Source organism: Panicum hallii, chromosome 3 (genome assembly GCF_002211085.1).
Source record: "Panicum hallii strain FIL2 chromosome 3, PHallii_v3.1, whole genome shotgun sequence".
NCBI lineage: Eukaryota > Viridiplantae > Streptophyta > Magnoliopsida > Poales > Poaceae > Panicum > Panicum hallii.
In genome coordinates this window covers 18,425,770-18,440,267 of record NC_038044.1, presented here as the reverse complement: position 1 = coordinate 18,440,267, position 14,498 = coordinate 18,425,770, and the positions used below count along the sequence as shown (strand labels likewise).

Genomic DNA, 14,498 nt, shown 5'->3' with positions numbered 1-14,498 from the left:
CACTCACGAAGCGTGTGCGTGCCTCGAGAAAGCATCTCTGAGCCGTGCGCGAGGCATGGGCGGCGGCGGCGGGCGGAGGGGGGCGCGGTGGAGCCTGCCGCCGGCGAGGTCGAGGGTGCTGGGGAAGCTAGGGCCCTCCTTCGGCGCCGGCGCCGGCTGCGGCGTCGGTGTCGGCGTCGGACTCATCGGCGGTAGTACCCCTCCCTTAAACCCTAGACCCGCTCTTGCCACTATGGAACCGTCCGGAATTTGTGTAGGCGTATCTTCTGATGATTTGGAATAGCAACATCTCGAACACATGTCACTCCGGTCTTGATTGTTTAAGTCAATCGGTTGATGAGTAATTGCCGACCTGGTTGGAGTGGTCTGAAATTGGGGCAATGGGCGGGACAAAGGGTCGCGATCTCGCGAGGGTGAGCTAACTCCAAAAACCCGTCCTCAGTTCGGATTGCAGGCTGCAACTCGCCTGCATGGCTCATCAAGTCATCATTTTCTGAACTTGCTGGCTGCCGCAACCTATTGAGGTTTGGACCTAGGAGCATAACAGTAATACACCAATGAAATACAAATGGCACTAATAGCACCTCTAGTGACTATTGGTCAGTGTTTAAAAGAAAAAAAATTCTGACATATTCTGCACCTAATTGTCGTGAATTACATGGATTCTTGGTACTTTGGTAGAGGTTCTGGATTCCCTCAGCTCAATCAATTAATAACACAAACAGGGTGTATCTTCAAATCTAAGTTTAGATTCAGGATATTGATTGTGTAGTGTTGCCCTTTCTTACTCAGAAATGTATTGGTTGCTTGATGAACCAAGTAACCAACTATGATGTTAAACTTTGAACTTTCGGCTAGCTCCTATTTATTGCACTACCAATGCGACTGAACAGGTGCAGGAGTTGGGCCTGGGTTCCCTGGATTACGCCTGGGATTTGGAGTTGGCACCGGTTGTGGCATAGGAATTGGATTTGGTTACGGTTTTGGAAAAGGAGTTGCTTATGATGAGAATGGGAAATATTCAAACATCGGCAGATCAAATCAGAAATCTAAGGGTCCTCCATCTGAGTAAGATTTAAATTTCTTGGCACATACCTGTTGCAAGACGATTTCATCTTATTCCTTTTCGTGATGCCTGTAGTTATGTACTTATATTTGCAAAAAATCGTGTGCTCTTCTGCTGATTATATATGCAATGATCCAAAATATTAAGTTTGCTATTATTTTTGTTTCTTTAATGAATCTGATGCCACTGGGCATAACCAGCATAGAGGAAGTTAACAATTTCCATTCCATGGGGTATTTTGCGTAGACATATTCGAGAAATATTTAGATCTCCTTTAAAAAATAGCTATTTATATTATACGCCAAAACAGGAATGACTATGAACCCTGCAAGCAATTTGTAGAAGAGTATGTGCCCTAGCAGACTTAATAAGACTCGTAAGTCACTCCCATCGAACTTATGTTTTGGTTGAAATATGTAGGCTTTAAGCCCAAAAATAAGCTATCCTGCCCTGGTCAGTTTGTCTTGCTGATGCGACATTACGACTACTGGGCCAAGCAGGGCTATAACTTCTTCAGATGTTTGCTATCTGGCATCCTATGAATCATGAGTAGTCTTACAGATTATAAGAAGATTGATAGCTGGGTGCTTTTTACCAGACTACGAGAGATTTTTACGATCGAAGGGTGGTCTTGCAGATAAGCTGCCTGAAGTGCCTTGGGTGGGGTGGGGGTCAGATACTGCTGAAGAGTTGTCATTCTCTAAAAATGGAGCTGGGTCCATGAGCCGATAGTATGTCTGAAACCCATGTCAGGGGAGAGGTTAAACAGCCTCCACCTCGAGATCAATGGCATGTTTTCCAGCTCAAGTGCTTCTTAGTTTCACAAAGTTTTAGTTGCTGTAAACGTAATACTCTAGCTTTGTCTCATCACGAGCAAAATTACTTAATATGGTCTTGTAATATTTTTCAGAGATCAGATCGACATCCTGGTTGATGAGGTGATCGAGAACACAAAAAAACTAATCAAAGCAACATTAAAGGAGATTGATAAGTGGAGGAAAGCTTAGTGAAATTGGCACCAGGATCTTCTGAGGTTTAGGCACATAAGTTTGCTGAGACATACTATCTTGTCTCTGGTTTCAGTGAATTCTTGGTAGGAGTCTGTACATTGTGAGAAATGCTGTCCATATTTTATACCTGTAGCAAATGCCTGGTTTGCCCAGCATCCACTAGGATGCGATTGAATGTGGACTGCAATGTTGACCATTACATTTTAAATACTATACAGGATCTTCTTTCAGATCCTTGTATTCTTTTTTTTATCACGCCCATGATACTTGTGTATAACTTGCCGACCTCAACTTGTTGTCTGATTCTATACTCCGTAGCTTACTGTCATTCACTCCAGTGTAGCTACTGCAAAGTCTAACCTTAATCTTTATGCATTCTTGTTCAACAAGACTCAATGATTAGTATTATTCAACGTAATTCTTGGTCAAGTGAAGTGGGAGTTCGTTAAGTTTTCTGTCAAATCTCTCCCACTTTCTTCCATCTCAAAAAGATTGGTCATGATAAAAACTCAATCCCGCCATCAGTTCCTTAAGAGGCAAGTCATGTAGCTTGCGGATTAAGAAATAGAAGCTCCAATGGAGAGTGTACTACTGCTGCTGCTACTGCTGTTTTGTTTTTTCAGGGCCTGCTGCTGCTAAGTGCTATGTAAACTGTAGTGGAGAATTAAAGAAAAAAAATGTAGTCTGAACTAAGCAATCGAAATAAATAATTGCACAGATTTCGCGTATGATCAAACTAAACCGGGATCTAGACATTTCAAAGTTCATATCCCAAAGGGCAGATCATATGAGTTTTACAGAAAACAGTGCAGTTAACGCGTGATTCCTAATCAATTCTCACATATTGAAAACATCTAAATGGGCTTGGCGGCAAAGCTTGCTCATAAGAACACCGACTGATGCATATCGTGCTTGGCAAAGCTGAAGCACTACAAATATGTACAGGCAGAATGATTGGGAGCATCGTTCCTTTCAGATCCAATCAGACATGGTCGTGATGCAATGGCACCCATGATGACCTCGCGACGATCTGCTCATGGATTCGTCGAGCACGGACCATGATGACGGCACACCCCAGGCCACTCTGGGAGTTCATGGGACATAACAATAAAGGCATGTACTATGAAATGATGGGCGGCCTCGCAGCATAACCACAAGAACGACCATGATTACCACGCAAAGACACAGGTTTATTGCAAGGCAAGGCAGGGATCTCCATTGGAAGATGCGTGCACTTTGTTTTGGTTTGGTCATTTGGTCTAATCTGATCTTGTAAACATGTTGTCAGCTTGCGTCAAGTTGTGTAAGCGAATAGGAGAGGTATAAACAACATCAGTGCGCATTAGAGAGGTACCACGACATAATTGGGATATAGAACATAGGCAGTTTGTGCCAAAATTTGCGTAACTAATGCACCGCGAAGTTGGGATTTTAGAAGCATCTTGCTCAAAATATTTTTTTTCGCAGAAATACATGCCATATCTGTTCTCTTTGAAACCAAATGCCATGTCCTGTTCTTGCAACATTATCTTTATACCACCCTCTTCTCAAGAGCAAGAGCGTTCAGTGAAAGATAATTGCTAACTTGGAACTCAACAATCTCACATGAATTTGTAGCCAATTTGCAGACAATAATTTAAGACCCGTAAGGATCAGAAAAATGGTTCATGTGCTCTGAATTCAGTCGACCATTTGTACAAGCAGCCAGAAGAAAGTAAGTAAGAAAGAATTGTTGGACTAAATCTTTGGTAAGGAGAGAATGGTCAAGAGTAATGGAAGAATACTGCAGTGCAATAATGTTACTGAGACCACAGTTGTCCGCAAGAATATCAACCATTTCTAACAAATCGAAACTATTTCTTATACATTCAACAACCCTGATTATTGTCAACACTACAATCCCAAAACCTATAACCACCCAACCAATAATGTTAATATTTCAAAGTTAAATACACAAAGAATAATAAAACCAAACAGCAAACCCTCGAGTAGACAGATATCTTGCACATCGATTGTCCATTCTAAGGATGTCCACAGTAAAGCGCATGTCATGACAGGCCTGGAGCCAGACGTGCTGATCCTTCGTCTGCACCAACAATCATCTCACGCAGTGGAGCACATCCGCAATCTGATATACATATCTAATATCTTGATCACCTCAAGCACTGCATTTTTAGATAAGATCACCGCCCTGTCTTCGCACGCTTCATCCCGGTAGAATTAAAGGGGGATATACTGGGACTAAGATGGGAGCTTGGGCTTTCCTCCCTTAGAGTGCCATTAAGTATAGCCAATTCCCTCAGCTGTTGCTTCTTGTAGTAGTCCATGGACTCATCCTGAGGATAACAACAGTTAATGAGACCGGTACTATCAGTGGAGAAGCAAGATAAATATTGAAAGTAAATAGGAACAGACAGAAAGTAAGAGTACATACAACTGGTTTGAGAAGATCCTCCAATATGGCTACAGCTTGGTTTAGTCGTGCATCGACGATATCTGCTGGGAACTCAGCTTCCACAAGCACATGTAGTGGGTCATTTAAGTGCTCATAGCCAGGCTTGTCTCTCAGCTTGTCTTCCTGTTTAAGGCCAGCTTTTATTTTTCAGAATCTCTCCGCTCTTGTTTTACAGTCACGAGAAGAGAGAGAAAAAATGGGCAAAAGCAACTACACAAGTAATAACTATTCCATAACAAAAGGTTTCTTATCCACACAGTTTATTCAGGAAATAAGTTCGAGTACAAGACTTTAAGTCAGAGGCAAAAAATAAAATTTGACAAAAAGGAATCAGGATAGCATTTAAGTTTGAAAGTTTAGCCACACCACATATGGATCTATGTGATAATGACAGCTAAATAGAGCCTTTCGAAGATGCAAAATATTCCACGAAGTCGATATTTCTACCTAAAGAATAGTTTTTTTACAATAAGCAAAAACTGAAGTGGCACCAGAATTATCTCAGTATCAGCTATCCAAGGAACAACGTGAGAATATACATGGAATGAATCAAAGAAACAACACACATTTCAGATTCACTAGTGCATCAAATTCAGGAATCAGGGTACAAAAATCCTAAAAGAGTTTTTATGCTTTGGCAATGGCACTTGTTCCTTGCTAACATAGCGCAAAGTTCAAAATTCTACCTTTCGACGACTAGTCCTTGATTGCAGCATATAAGACCAGAAAATATGAAAAGTAATTGAAATCATAACAGGGTTTCATTCTTCAAAAGTTGTCAAAATTTTATTTCGGAAAACATAAATGGTGCCTTATGTCCATATAGGTTGGTTCATGTCAATCACAACCATCCTTAATTTTCTAATCCTATATGATACAACTAATGCAATTGTGTAGCTAATTTGATAAGTGCTGAAATGGAATACAAGTGGTCCTAAAAAGGTTCCAATCCTTTTCGTAAGTAATATCAAACTATAACATGCTGATTCTAATTTTTGTTTAATTACCTTAACAGAATCTTTCACTGAACCCCGTCCACGAATATATACTCTACAATGGGTTGTAGCTTCAACTCTTTTCAGCGAGTTTCCTCGTGGCCCCAACAAACGGCCAACAAAGTTGTACTAATCATTACAAAATGTTATGAATAACTTGGATTTGGCATAGCACATAAAAAGAGAAGTTAAACAAAAAAGACAAATACTATAGCTAATAGTAAGTTGCTTGCGCATACATTGGGATACTTGTCAATTGGAACGTCGATCCTGGCAACCTTTTTCACGACAGGGCTGCCAACTACTCCCGGAGCACCATTCCATACCATGGATGGGGATTGGATTACTCCTAAGTGCTGAAAAAAGAAATGTGTTTCAATTGAAGCAATTGACAATACAAAAAACGGTTGATGACCGGTATGCTAAGAATTCTGAGCACTATGTGTGTGCATACTAGTATCAAATGGAGCTAAGACAGTTGGGGCATGTAAGAAACTAATAAGCAAATGATTTTATGAATGGGAACTACCTCTTTTGGCATTCCCGACCACCCATCTAGATCCATGGATTGACCATTCATAGGTTGGCCAGCTATTCTTAAGGGGCTACCATGATCAATTCTCTCAGGTTCAATAAAAGTTTGGTTAGGTGGCAAAGAAGATGCCCGCAAAATTTCTGCATTGAAGAAAACAAGCTGGTATCAGATTGAATAATCTCATCTGAAACACTGTTGCGTAATAGATGATGTTAGTAAATATTTACTCCACTTTAGATCATGGAGAGAGCATCCAGGAGGATATCCAAAACAGTCTAAAGCTGCAAACTGAAACTACACCAAGAAGCTAGAATACAGGGGGAAAAACGAATAACCACTAGAATAAAAAAATGACCACACTTCACAGTAACGAAAGTTAAATAGCATTGATGTTCCTTTCGGAAAAGTGAGCCTGATAAATGATATGACTGAAGAATTGTACAATTAACAGTTTGTAATTTTTCAGTGAAATTGAGACTGCAATTTGAAACTAGCATTTCTAGCAACATAATGGTGCATTTACATAAATGATATGCATAGGGTTTTGTAGTAATCTACGCTGGTCAATTAAAACCATAAATTTGTAGGACAAGCAAGTGATGAATACCTTTGATGTGTATTAAATCGGTAAAAAAGTTACAACAACTGAGTTGTAAACACAAACTAACACAATGTTTAGAAGCAAGCATGCTGAGAAGGATTAACATGTTCGTACAGAAAGTGTAGCAGATGATTCGGAAGGAAGGAATAGCAAAAATAGCAATAGGCTGAATCATGAAATGCTACTCCTATAGCAGATTGTATTAAAAACTATTAATAGCTACATTAATAAATAGTATTGGAAAAAACCAAAGCCAAAATGGCAAAGAAATAAACCTTGATTTAGAAGCCTGGTACAAAATGGGAGAACTTGCACGAATGGCGCTAATTTCTGCCTCTCAGCAAGTAACTCAGCAAGGTATCTGCCAAGCAAACAATTTCATTAGTCCGATCAATTATAGATGTTGCAGAAACTTGCAGGAGAAAAAATATACTGAAGTAGCCACTCCGTATTTCGAAAATAGAAAAATCAAGGGAACAAGATTACCCAATGGTCTGTAAAACAAGCTGCAGAACACAATAACAATTAATAGTCGAGCTTCAAAACTAAACACTCCGCGGATGAATAGACATCAAACCATCATCGCCCAACCGATGACACAATGCTGACTTGTTCCTAGTAGCCAGCAACAGTCAACAACACTTGCATCAATCCATCATCAGCAAGCGATCCCCAATCTGGCAGATCGCTATATAGCAGCAGGGCCGCATTGATCGCCGCCAAAATCACACGAAGATGGTAACGATCAAGCACGCGCAAATCTCGCACGAGAGTAACCAAATCTCACTTTCGAAACGCTTTAGGGATAGGATCGGTGAGAACACAGAAAATCAAAACATGTCAGAGATGTCACATGGAACACAGAAACCAGTAGCAGGAGTCACATACCTCTCGATATCAGAGGAAGAAGACCGCATGGAGTTGTGGCGATGAGGGGAAGAATGGACACCGGATGGTGAGTGCTGGAAGAAAGGGGGCGGTGGGATCCTCTCATCCATGGCTTCCAACAACAGGAACAGCAAGAATTCAGAGAGAAACTCTACAAGATGGAATCTTCAGGCAAAGAACTGGGGCCAGAACCAAAATAGAGCAGAGGGAGTCAAGAGCCCCAACAAGAAGAATCAAGAAACCAGGAGAGGATACAGCTAGGGAGCTATACAGAGCAGATGAATGGGGGCTGAAGAAGGCCCTGCCTATACGGAATCCAAGGAAATCTAAAGGGACAGAAAGTTGCCAAGAACAAAGGAGCAAGTATTGGGATGGGTGGGATTATATATGCATGTGTGCATAAAAAATGAAAAGGGAAGGTAATAGCTGGGCTTGTGTAGATCAATGATCAGCGCCCAGGCTGTGCAGGGGTTGGCAGCAGCTCCTTTGTGGCCGCCTGCTGCCGTTGTTGCTTGCTCGCTCTTCCTCTCCTCCGTAGAAACAACAGCAGGCCACCTTGTGGGAGGGAGGAAGGAGGGGGTGGGTGGAAGTGGAACCTAGTGAGACAGGCCGGGGGGCAGGAAGAGACAAACCCAGGAGAGGGAGGGGAGAGCCTTGGCCCTTGGATACCTTCTCGCTCGCTGACGTGTGAATGTATCTCACCGGTTGGTCCAGCTCAGACGATTGAGCCCCTGTCTGCTTCTAGAGATCGTTACTCCTTTTTTCACCTTTTTGTTTTTTATTATTTCTTTTGAGATAAATTTGCAAAAGAAAAATAGCTGGACTTGTGATCTTATCAACAAACTAACTGACATAAAAGTGATCGGAGACAACAAAAACTTCCAGCTCCTACCCCTTTCCCTATGCATAAAAAGGGCTTAGGCTCCGTTTGGATCTTACCACTAAATTTTATAGTCCTGTCTTTCGACACCAATTAGATGGACTAAATAAAGACTAATTGCAAAACTAATTGTACAAGTCGTAGCTAATTGATTCGTCTCGTGGATTAGTCTCTATTTATGCAATTAATTTTATAATTAGCATACATTTAATATTCCTAATTGGTGTATCCGATTTAACGGGACTAAAAATTTAGTCCGCAGGATCCAAATGACATCTTAAGAGGGAAGCAAAGCAACCTCAGCTACAGAGAAAAATGATGCAGGTGAATTTAATTTTCCCTTATTGTATCGAGGAAAGTATTATATTGCCTTGAGTAAAGGTTAAAAAAATTCTCAAAATCACACCTATTCTAGAACCTAAAATATAATTTTGGTAACTAGTTCGAAGGTACGCACTTTGTTCCTATATTTCATCACAATGTTATGTTTATGATGCATCCTCCTCAATTTCTTATTTTCCACTTGGAGTTTCAGTACATTTTTTTTGCGAAATGAGTTTCAGTGCATTATGGTGCCTCCTGCTCATTTTCATATTGTCCACTTGGAATTTCCGTGACCATTTATACACCACATGTTGTCTCAATGATGTGTGGGACTAGACCACGCTGTCAGTGGCACATGCCTGGAATGCCAAGAATTCTCCCTTCAAAGAAACAACACCTTTTGTTGCACAGAGGCACACATGTGTTCTGCTGAAAAAAGCATAAAAACCACACTTCGTCAATACATTTCAGCTACTAAAAAGAGTAGTCATTTGAAAATAATGTAGTGGCATCTAAGCTAGCTTTTGAAAATGTAGTTTTTAAGTGCGCGTGCAATTTTACTTCAAAAAAATAATGGTTTGCTGTACATATCCTTATTATGCTGAGAACAATGGCTCATAAAAATGATTATCCGCTGCTAAACATATACTTTGACAACCACTATGTTATGCAGCTGTGACATTATTGACAACCAATTTCCTTTTGATGGCTTTATATTTTATTGTTCTAGGCCTTCAGGCTCGTGATGCGTGAGCAAGCTTTAGTGCTGAACCTGTTCATCTGCGTGCTGATCTCTGCCGGGGATACTTAACGATGAGAACCTCGTGTCATTTTCGCAGATGCTTAGTGGACGGTTACTAATAGCTGTTGCTTGACAATTTTGCCAACCATGACAGCGTAGTCCTGTTGAACGAGCGTACTGCAACGGAATATGGGAGCCAAGCTTTTTTGTTTATTAGATAAAAACAAGTGAAACTAATTAAATTATGAAAAAAGAAAGAAGGGAGCATAAATGTACAAATTCCTACGTTAGGACTGCATTTCCTAAGACATCACCCTTTGGAGTCTGGTTGAACTCCCATATCTCCAGTTTTATGTAAAACCTCTCACCAGCAATTTTATTTTGTTTTTGAACTCCCACGCGGCCTCTTCAGTAGAACGGTTGAGCCGACAGCCGAGCGCGAGACGGGAGGCGAGAAACGCGTGGGCGTACGTGCACCTACGAGCGCCGTACGCGCGAGCGCGCCGAGCTTTCGGTAGGCCGCCGCCCATGCACCGCCACGGCTCGACGGCCACTTGTGGTTGTTGCAGCGCTACTGCTATCTGGTGCCGTGCGGATGAGCGTGGAAATGATGGTAAAAGTATTAAAGCAAGTGATATATGGGCTAAGCTGGTCTAGGAAAAAAGCCCAACAAAAGTTTTGAGTTCGCTTCATCAAACTGTCTCATATGGGCCCGGGCGCTCTTCCTCGACTGCGAGCAGGGTTGCGAAGGATGCAAGCTATAAATATTTTGGATTATTATATCAATCTAAAAAGTTAATAAAATAAATTAGAATGACATTCTGCGTAAATAATTCGTGAGGAGAAACGAATTCGAATGGCATGCTATCGTAATTAATTAACTGATAAAAAAATACTACCAATTGCATCGGCAGACGGTCCACGTTTGGCCATTCCCATACATCTCGTAGCTTCCTATGGGGCAAGCAGCAGCAAGTTCCTCGCCTTCTGTTTCTTTTTTAAGGAATTCCTCACCTTCTGTTAGCTGAACTGCACTCTCTCTTGCTAGAAAACAGTGGGACACGCAGCGCGCATTATGCAGGCCAATCTCATTGTCATAGAACGGGGTGTGGGGCATCCGTTTGGTTCGAGTATGAACACCGTTTTCCGTCGTTAAATCCCAACCTGAATCCATCCAATCAGCACACAGCTGTTTGTGGAGTACCACGGCTCGTAAAATACTCGACCACAGCTCATAGAATACAATAGCCGTTGACATGCCGACAAATGTAAAATTTGCTGTAAATAACGCAATATAACAGATGCATCATTCGAAGAAAGAAAAGAATGCATTGCATCAGGAATCAGACTATGGAACACTCATAAAGTAGCCCCATTGACTGAACACAGGAACAATTCCGCAAACGCAAACTAATTTGATTCGAAGCCTCTTTAAACCTACAAAATGCATCTATGGAATACAGAGGGGAACCGCTACAAAGGATTACCGTAGTCTAGGAATTGCTTAGTAGATGCGTATGTATATTGAGAAAACTTTAAAAAACAAAAGAATGTTCTCCAAACCTTTAATACTTCCTCATCAAAGCTATTCTGATGCATCCGCACAAAGAGATGTTCACCATATAAAGCTAAAGTACAGTAGACCTTTCTTGTGGAGGTCTGTCGAGTTTAAATACAACAAATTCTTTACATTAACATGGAAATGCTTGAGGGCCAGCCAGCAAAACCTGTGGACAATTTTATAAATTCGTATTTGAAATTTGAAAATGAAACTGTACCAGGATTGTGATGCTTTTCATACTACAATTTATGGTGCCCTAGGAATTACCTTGTCAGCCAAGATACTCTTGCTGTACATTGAAGATTATCAATCTCTAAGACCAAGCTCAACTTCAATATCATCGTCCTCTTCAAATAGCTTTAGCAGACGTGCATGTTGTTCCTCCCTTTTCTTCTTCTGCCAATACTTGAAAATGAAAAATGACAACAGAATGACAGCCCCCACACCTAGGAGGGCGAACAAAACTGTTTTGCCAGTATGGCCCTTCGGCTGAGCTTCAGCTTTCTTATCATCCCTGGAATCACCAGCTAGCACTGCAAACATTGTAGGCAGTTAATTATCTGAAACTGAAAGTCCATGCAGTAGCAACTTTTGTTAATTCATGTCTGCACTTAGAGCTTTTGATGGAAGGGAAATGAAGTAACATAAGAACAACAAAAAAAAGGACATAACAGTTAAGAAGTCAATGTCTTCAAAAGTCCAAAAAAAAGTTTGAAAACATCTTCAAGAGTTCAAAAATGGTATAAACTATCAGAAAAGTAAACATTTGACAGCACTTAAGGGAAAATTGCATCGTTTTCGCATCTTAAATGAAGAGATATTGCTTCCTGATCAAGAAACCTACCATTAATAGTTTCCAATTGCACTGACCACATTTCACTACCGACCAAGTGGAATTTACACGAAGTGCTGGGAAGCAAAACAAACTCTAGATGGCATTCAGAGGCCATACATATCCTAGCTGGCTAACCAGAAGCCCTAGTATCACCGGGGGGCCACGGACAGCTTCAGTTCTCGGAACCACTTATCATTTGCTTGAAAAGAATACTGTAACACAATTTGTTTACTTCAAAGAACAGACTGATAGTTTTAAAATCATCATGCAAGAAAACAAGTACTTTCACGGTCACACCTGACTCATTTGATTGTTTATTGGATTTATGTGGTAAATGACCTCAACCCTGGCCAGTTAGGACCAATTTATTTTATCTTGACATTTTGAGGTCTAATCCTAAAACAAAGAAGGATTTGGTGTTTCAATTGGCTTAAAGATACAAAATCTCAAATTCTGTACTCACAGCAAGAGCTATATGATCTTTTCCAGATTCAAGGTTCTAGGAGTATGTTTGTGTTTGTAAAATGCCAGTCCAAACACTAGAATGTTATGCCACTTGTGTTTGTTACCTTCTTTTTTCCTAGGCTAAAATGACCCTTCTCTACATTTAACTTTCATAGCTTTATCTCACAAATAGACCAACCATGTGACTTCACCACTCCAGAGTAGAATAACAGTAATTTGAGTAATTGACGTATGAAAACCTAGCATGGATGATTGATGGCATACATATAAAAGAAGTTAAAACAAGGTGACACATAGCCCATGATGTAGCTCCTAAGAGTAAAGAATGAACAGTTCCTTACAATGCCATTAAAAAACAAGGCAAACCATTGGCAGGTGCCCGCAACATCACTGTAGTTAATATAGTCATTGGGTGATCCTTCAACCCTATTTAGGCATGGCCTTAATCTTTCAACAGAACACATTTTCCAATCCTAATAGGCTATCATGCCAGAACACAGTCTGAACTACGGAGTCGATAGCTCAAGTAATATAGTAAAGCACTACAATTGCGTTCAGGGGGTCAGAAACATGTTGCTACATATACAAACTTGAATCTAATAAAAACAGGTTTTGGTGTTAAGGTTCGACTACCTTCTACATTTTAAATCCACAAAACAATTTCAATTTCCGAACGAGAGGAGAACATTCCATGATCCAGCACGCGCGCAGCATAACGAGTGGAACTATTCGAACCGATCACAGCAAGGATACAAATTAGCGGCTACCGCAGCTTGAATCAGAGGCCGAATTGAAAGTCTATTGAACTGCCAGCCATACATCATATCCATAACCTCCGAAATTCCCACCTGATTCGGCGAGTTCATCCCAGTCTAGCCACCGAAATCATCAGCAACCAAAGTGCCGTATCCAACTCAATTAGACTCACAAAACGCAGATCGTAATACTTTTTTTCTGAAAACAATCGTGGTAGCGGTTCCTCAATCCCCTGCCCCGCCTCTAAGTAGCAACTAGATCTCCCGGTAACCCCCCTCACGCCGCGCCCCCTAAATCGACGGTCGACAGGCAGATCGAGAGCGCAAACCTGCGGCGAACTGGGCGCAGATCCCGGCGGCGGCGAGGAGCAACACGGCGGCCGGGGTCGGTCTGGATCCGCCCCTCATCTCCGTCCGCGACGACCGGCCCACCGGGGCGCTCCCGCTCCCTCCTCCCCGTCGGCACGCTGCGGTGCGGTGGTGGTGGGTGGGGCTCGGGCGCGGTGGTGCGTGTGCTGGTGGTTCGGTCGCTGCAGGCCTTGCGGCTGCCGTGCCCGGTTCGGCCTTGGCGTTTGTAGTAGGCCGTGCCCGTGGCGACGACGGCTCGGACCGGACGCGGTCGGGCTGGGCTGGCTTCGAATCGAAGGCTCCGCTTGCAGCAGGTGGATGGTCCTTTCCGGCGGCGTTGTGTCGCTGCTGGTGGGCCCCGGGTGGGGATTCGGTGCGACCGTCGGCTGCGCATGGCCGTGATCGTGCGAAAGAACCTACTCCACTTGTCACAACTGTCGTCATAGGAGCACGCAAATGAATGCATCGTAGTACGCGCTAATGAAAGCCGGCCGGCGTATGCGAAAGAGAATCAAATCAAATACAACGAAAAGTGCTGTAACGTGACGCCGATCCCTGGGCAAAAGAGCAGTAGAAAAATATTATCCCGGCTTTGGGAGAAAACATTTTACAATATTTGTCTATCAAGAATCAAGATATCAAAAGTATAGTTATTAAATTAAGAATAAAATGCAACGCTGGTACTCGAACTTGGATTGTGATGTTATTCCGGTCTCTAAACTTTCAAAATGCATATTCAGATCATCAAACTTGCTAATCGTATCATGTGAAATCCAAATCAATATTTTTAAGGTATAAAATAGAAGTGTTCAACTTATACGAAGCATACATATGGATCAAAATTTTATTTTTTAATTTTTCTGCTCAATTCTTATATTTTCAAAATTTTATTTTAAAACTTTATGTCGAATATTTTCTTTTCCAATATTTTTTCAAAATTTATATTTTTATTTTCCTTTTTTTACAAATTTAATCATATGAGTTTCTTATTTTATAATTTTTATAGATTTCTTATATTTAAATATATTTTTACAAGTA

General features: G+C 41.4%; 3 protein-coding genes across 6 annotated transcripts; 1 reads left to right on the top strand and 2 right to left on the bottom strand.

The window, feature by feature from the left end:
- Positions 1 to 2,326, top strand: LOC112886984 (keratin-associated protein 21-1-like). Of its 2 annotated transcripts, none has more exons than XM_025953044.1 (3): positions 1 to 191; positions 894 to 1,068; positions 1,977 to 2,326. In XM_025953044.1, exons 1-3 carry the CDS (start codon positions 56 to 58, stop codon positions 2,071 to 2,073), a joined length of 408 nt encoding a protein of 135 aa, XP_025808829.1. In that variant the 5' UTR covers positions 1 to 55; the 3' UTR covers positions 2,074 to 2,326. The 2 variants fall into 2 exon arrangements, with proteins under 2 accessions (XP_025808829.1, XP_025808830.1); XM_025953045.1 differs by lacking the exon at positions 1,977 to 2,326 and adding an exon at positions 1,665 to 1,843.
- Positions 2,327 to 3,846: 1,520 nt separating this feature from the next.
- Positions 3,847 to 8,170, bottom strand: LOC112884811 (KH domain-containing protein At1g09660/At1g09670-like). Of its 2 annotated transcripts, XM_025950390.1 has the most exons (7): positions 7,551 to 8,170; positions 6,938 to 7,023; positions 6,056 to 6,201; positions 5,766 to 5,882; positions 5,539 to 5,655; positions 4,511 to 4,654; positions 3,847 to 4,412 (listed from the first exon to the last, which is right to left on the bottom strand). In XM_025950390.1, exons 1-7 carry the CDS (start codon positions 7,658 to 7,660, stop codon positions 4,260 to 4,262), a joined length of 873 nt encoding a protein of 290 aa, XP_025806175.1. In that variant the 5' UTR covers positions 7,661 to 8,170; the 3' UTR covers positions 3,847 to 4,259. The 2 variants fall into 2 exon arrangements, with proteins under 2 accessions (XP_025806175.1, XP_025806176.1); XM_025950391.1 differs by lacking the exon at positions 5,539 to 5,655.
- A 2,820-nt stretch (positions 8,171 to 10,990) lies between these two features.
- On the bottom strand, positions 10,991 to 13,725 carry LOC112884812. Of its 2 annotated transcripts, XM_025950392.1 has the most exons (3): positions 13,442 to 13,723; positions 11,325 to 11,590; positions 10,991 to 11,223 (listed from the first exon to the last, which is right to left on the bottom strand). In XM_025950392.1, exons 1-2 carry the CDS (start codon positions 13,518 to 13,520, stop codon positions 11,364 to 11,366), a joined length of 306 nt encoding a protein of 101 aa, XP_025806177.1. In that variant the 5' UTR covers positions 13,521 to 13,723; the 3' UTR covers positions 10,991 to 11,223; positions 11,325 to 11,363. The 2 variants fall into 2 exon arrangements, with proteins under 2 accessions (XP_025806177.1, XP_025806178.1); XM_025950393.1 differs by having other exon boundaries at positions 10,991 to 11,590; positions 13,442 to 13,725.
- Between the last annotated feature and the right edge of the window lie 773 nt (positions 13,726 to 14,498).

Bases quoted from the DNA above. Each gene is read 5' to 3' on its own strand.
- LOC112886984 (XM_025953044.1), top strand. From the start codon at position 56: ATGGGCGGCGGCGGCGGGCGGAGGGGGGCGCGGTGGAGCCTGCCGCCG. The intron at 192-893 runs GTAGTACCCCTC...GCGACTGAACAG, and splicing joins CGGCGTCGGACTCATCGGCG to GTGCAGGAGTTGGGCCTGGG. The intron at 1,069-1,976 runs GTAAGATTTAAA...AATATTTTTCAG, and splicing joins TCTAAGGGTCCTCCATCTGA to AGATCAGATCGACATCCTGG.
- LOC112884812 (XM_025950393.1), bottom strand. From the start codon at position 13,520: ATGAGGGGCGGATCCAGACCGACCCCGGCCGCCGTGTTGCTCCTCGCC. The intron at 11,591-13,441 runs GTTTGCGCTCTC...CAATGTTTGCAG, and splicing joins CTGCGCCCAGTTCGCCGCAG to TGCTAGCTGGTGATTCCAGG.
- LOC112884811 (XM_025950390.1), bottom strand. From the start codon at position 7,660: ATGGATGAGAGGATCCCACCGCCCCCTTTCTTCCAGCACTCACCATCC. The intron at 5,656-5,765 runs GTATGCGCAAGC...TGTAATGATTAG, and splicing joins CAATTGACAAGTATCCCAAT to TACAACTTTGTTGGCCGTTT. The intron at 4,655-5,538 runs GTAATTAAACAA...GGCCTTAAACAG, and splicing joins CAGTGAAAGATTCTGTTAAG to GAAGACAAGCTGAGAGACAA.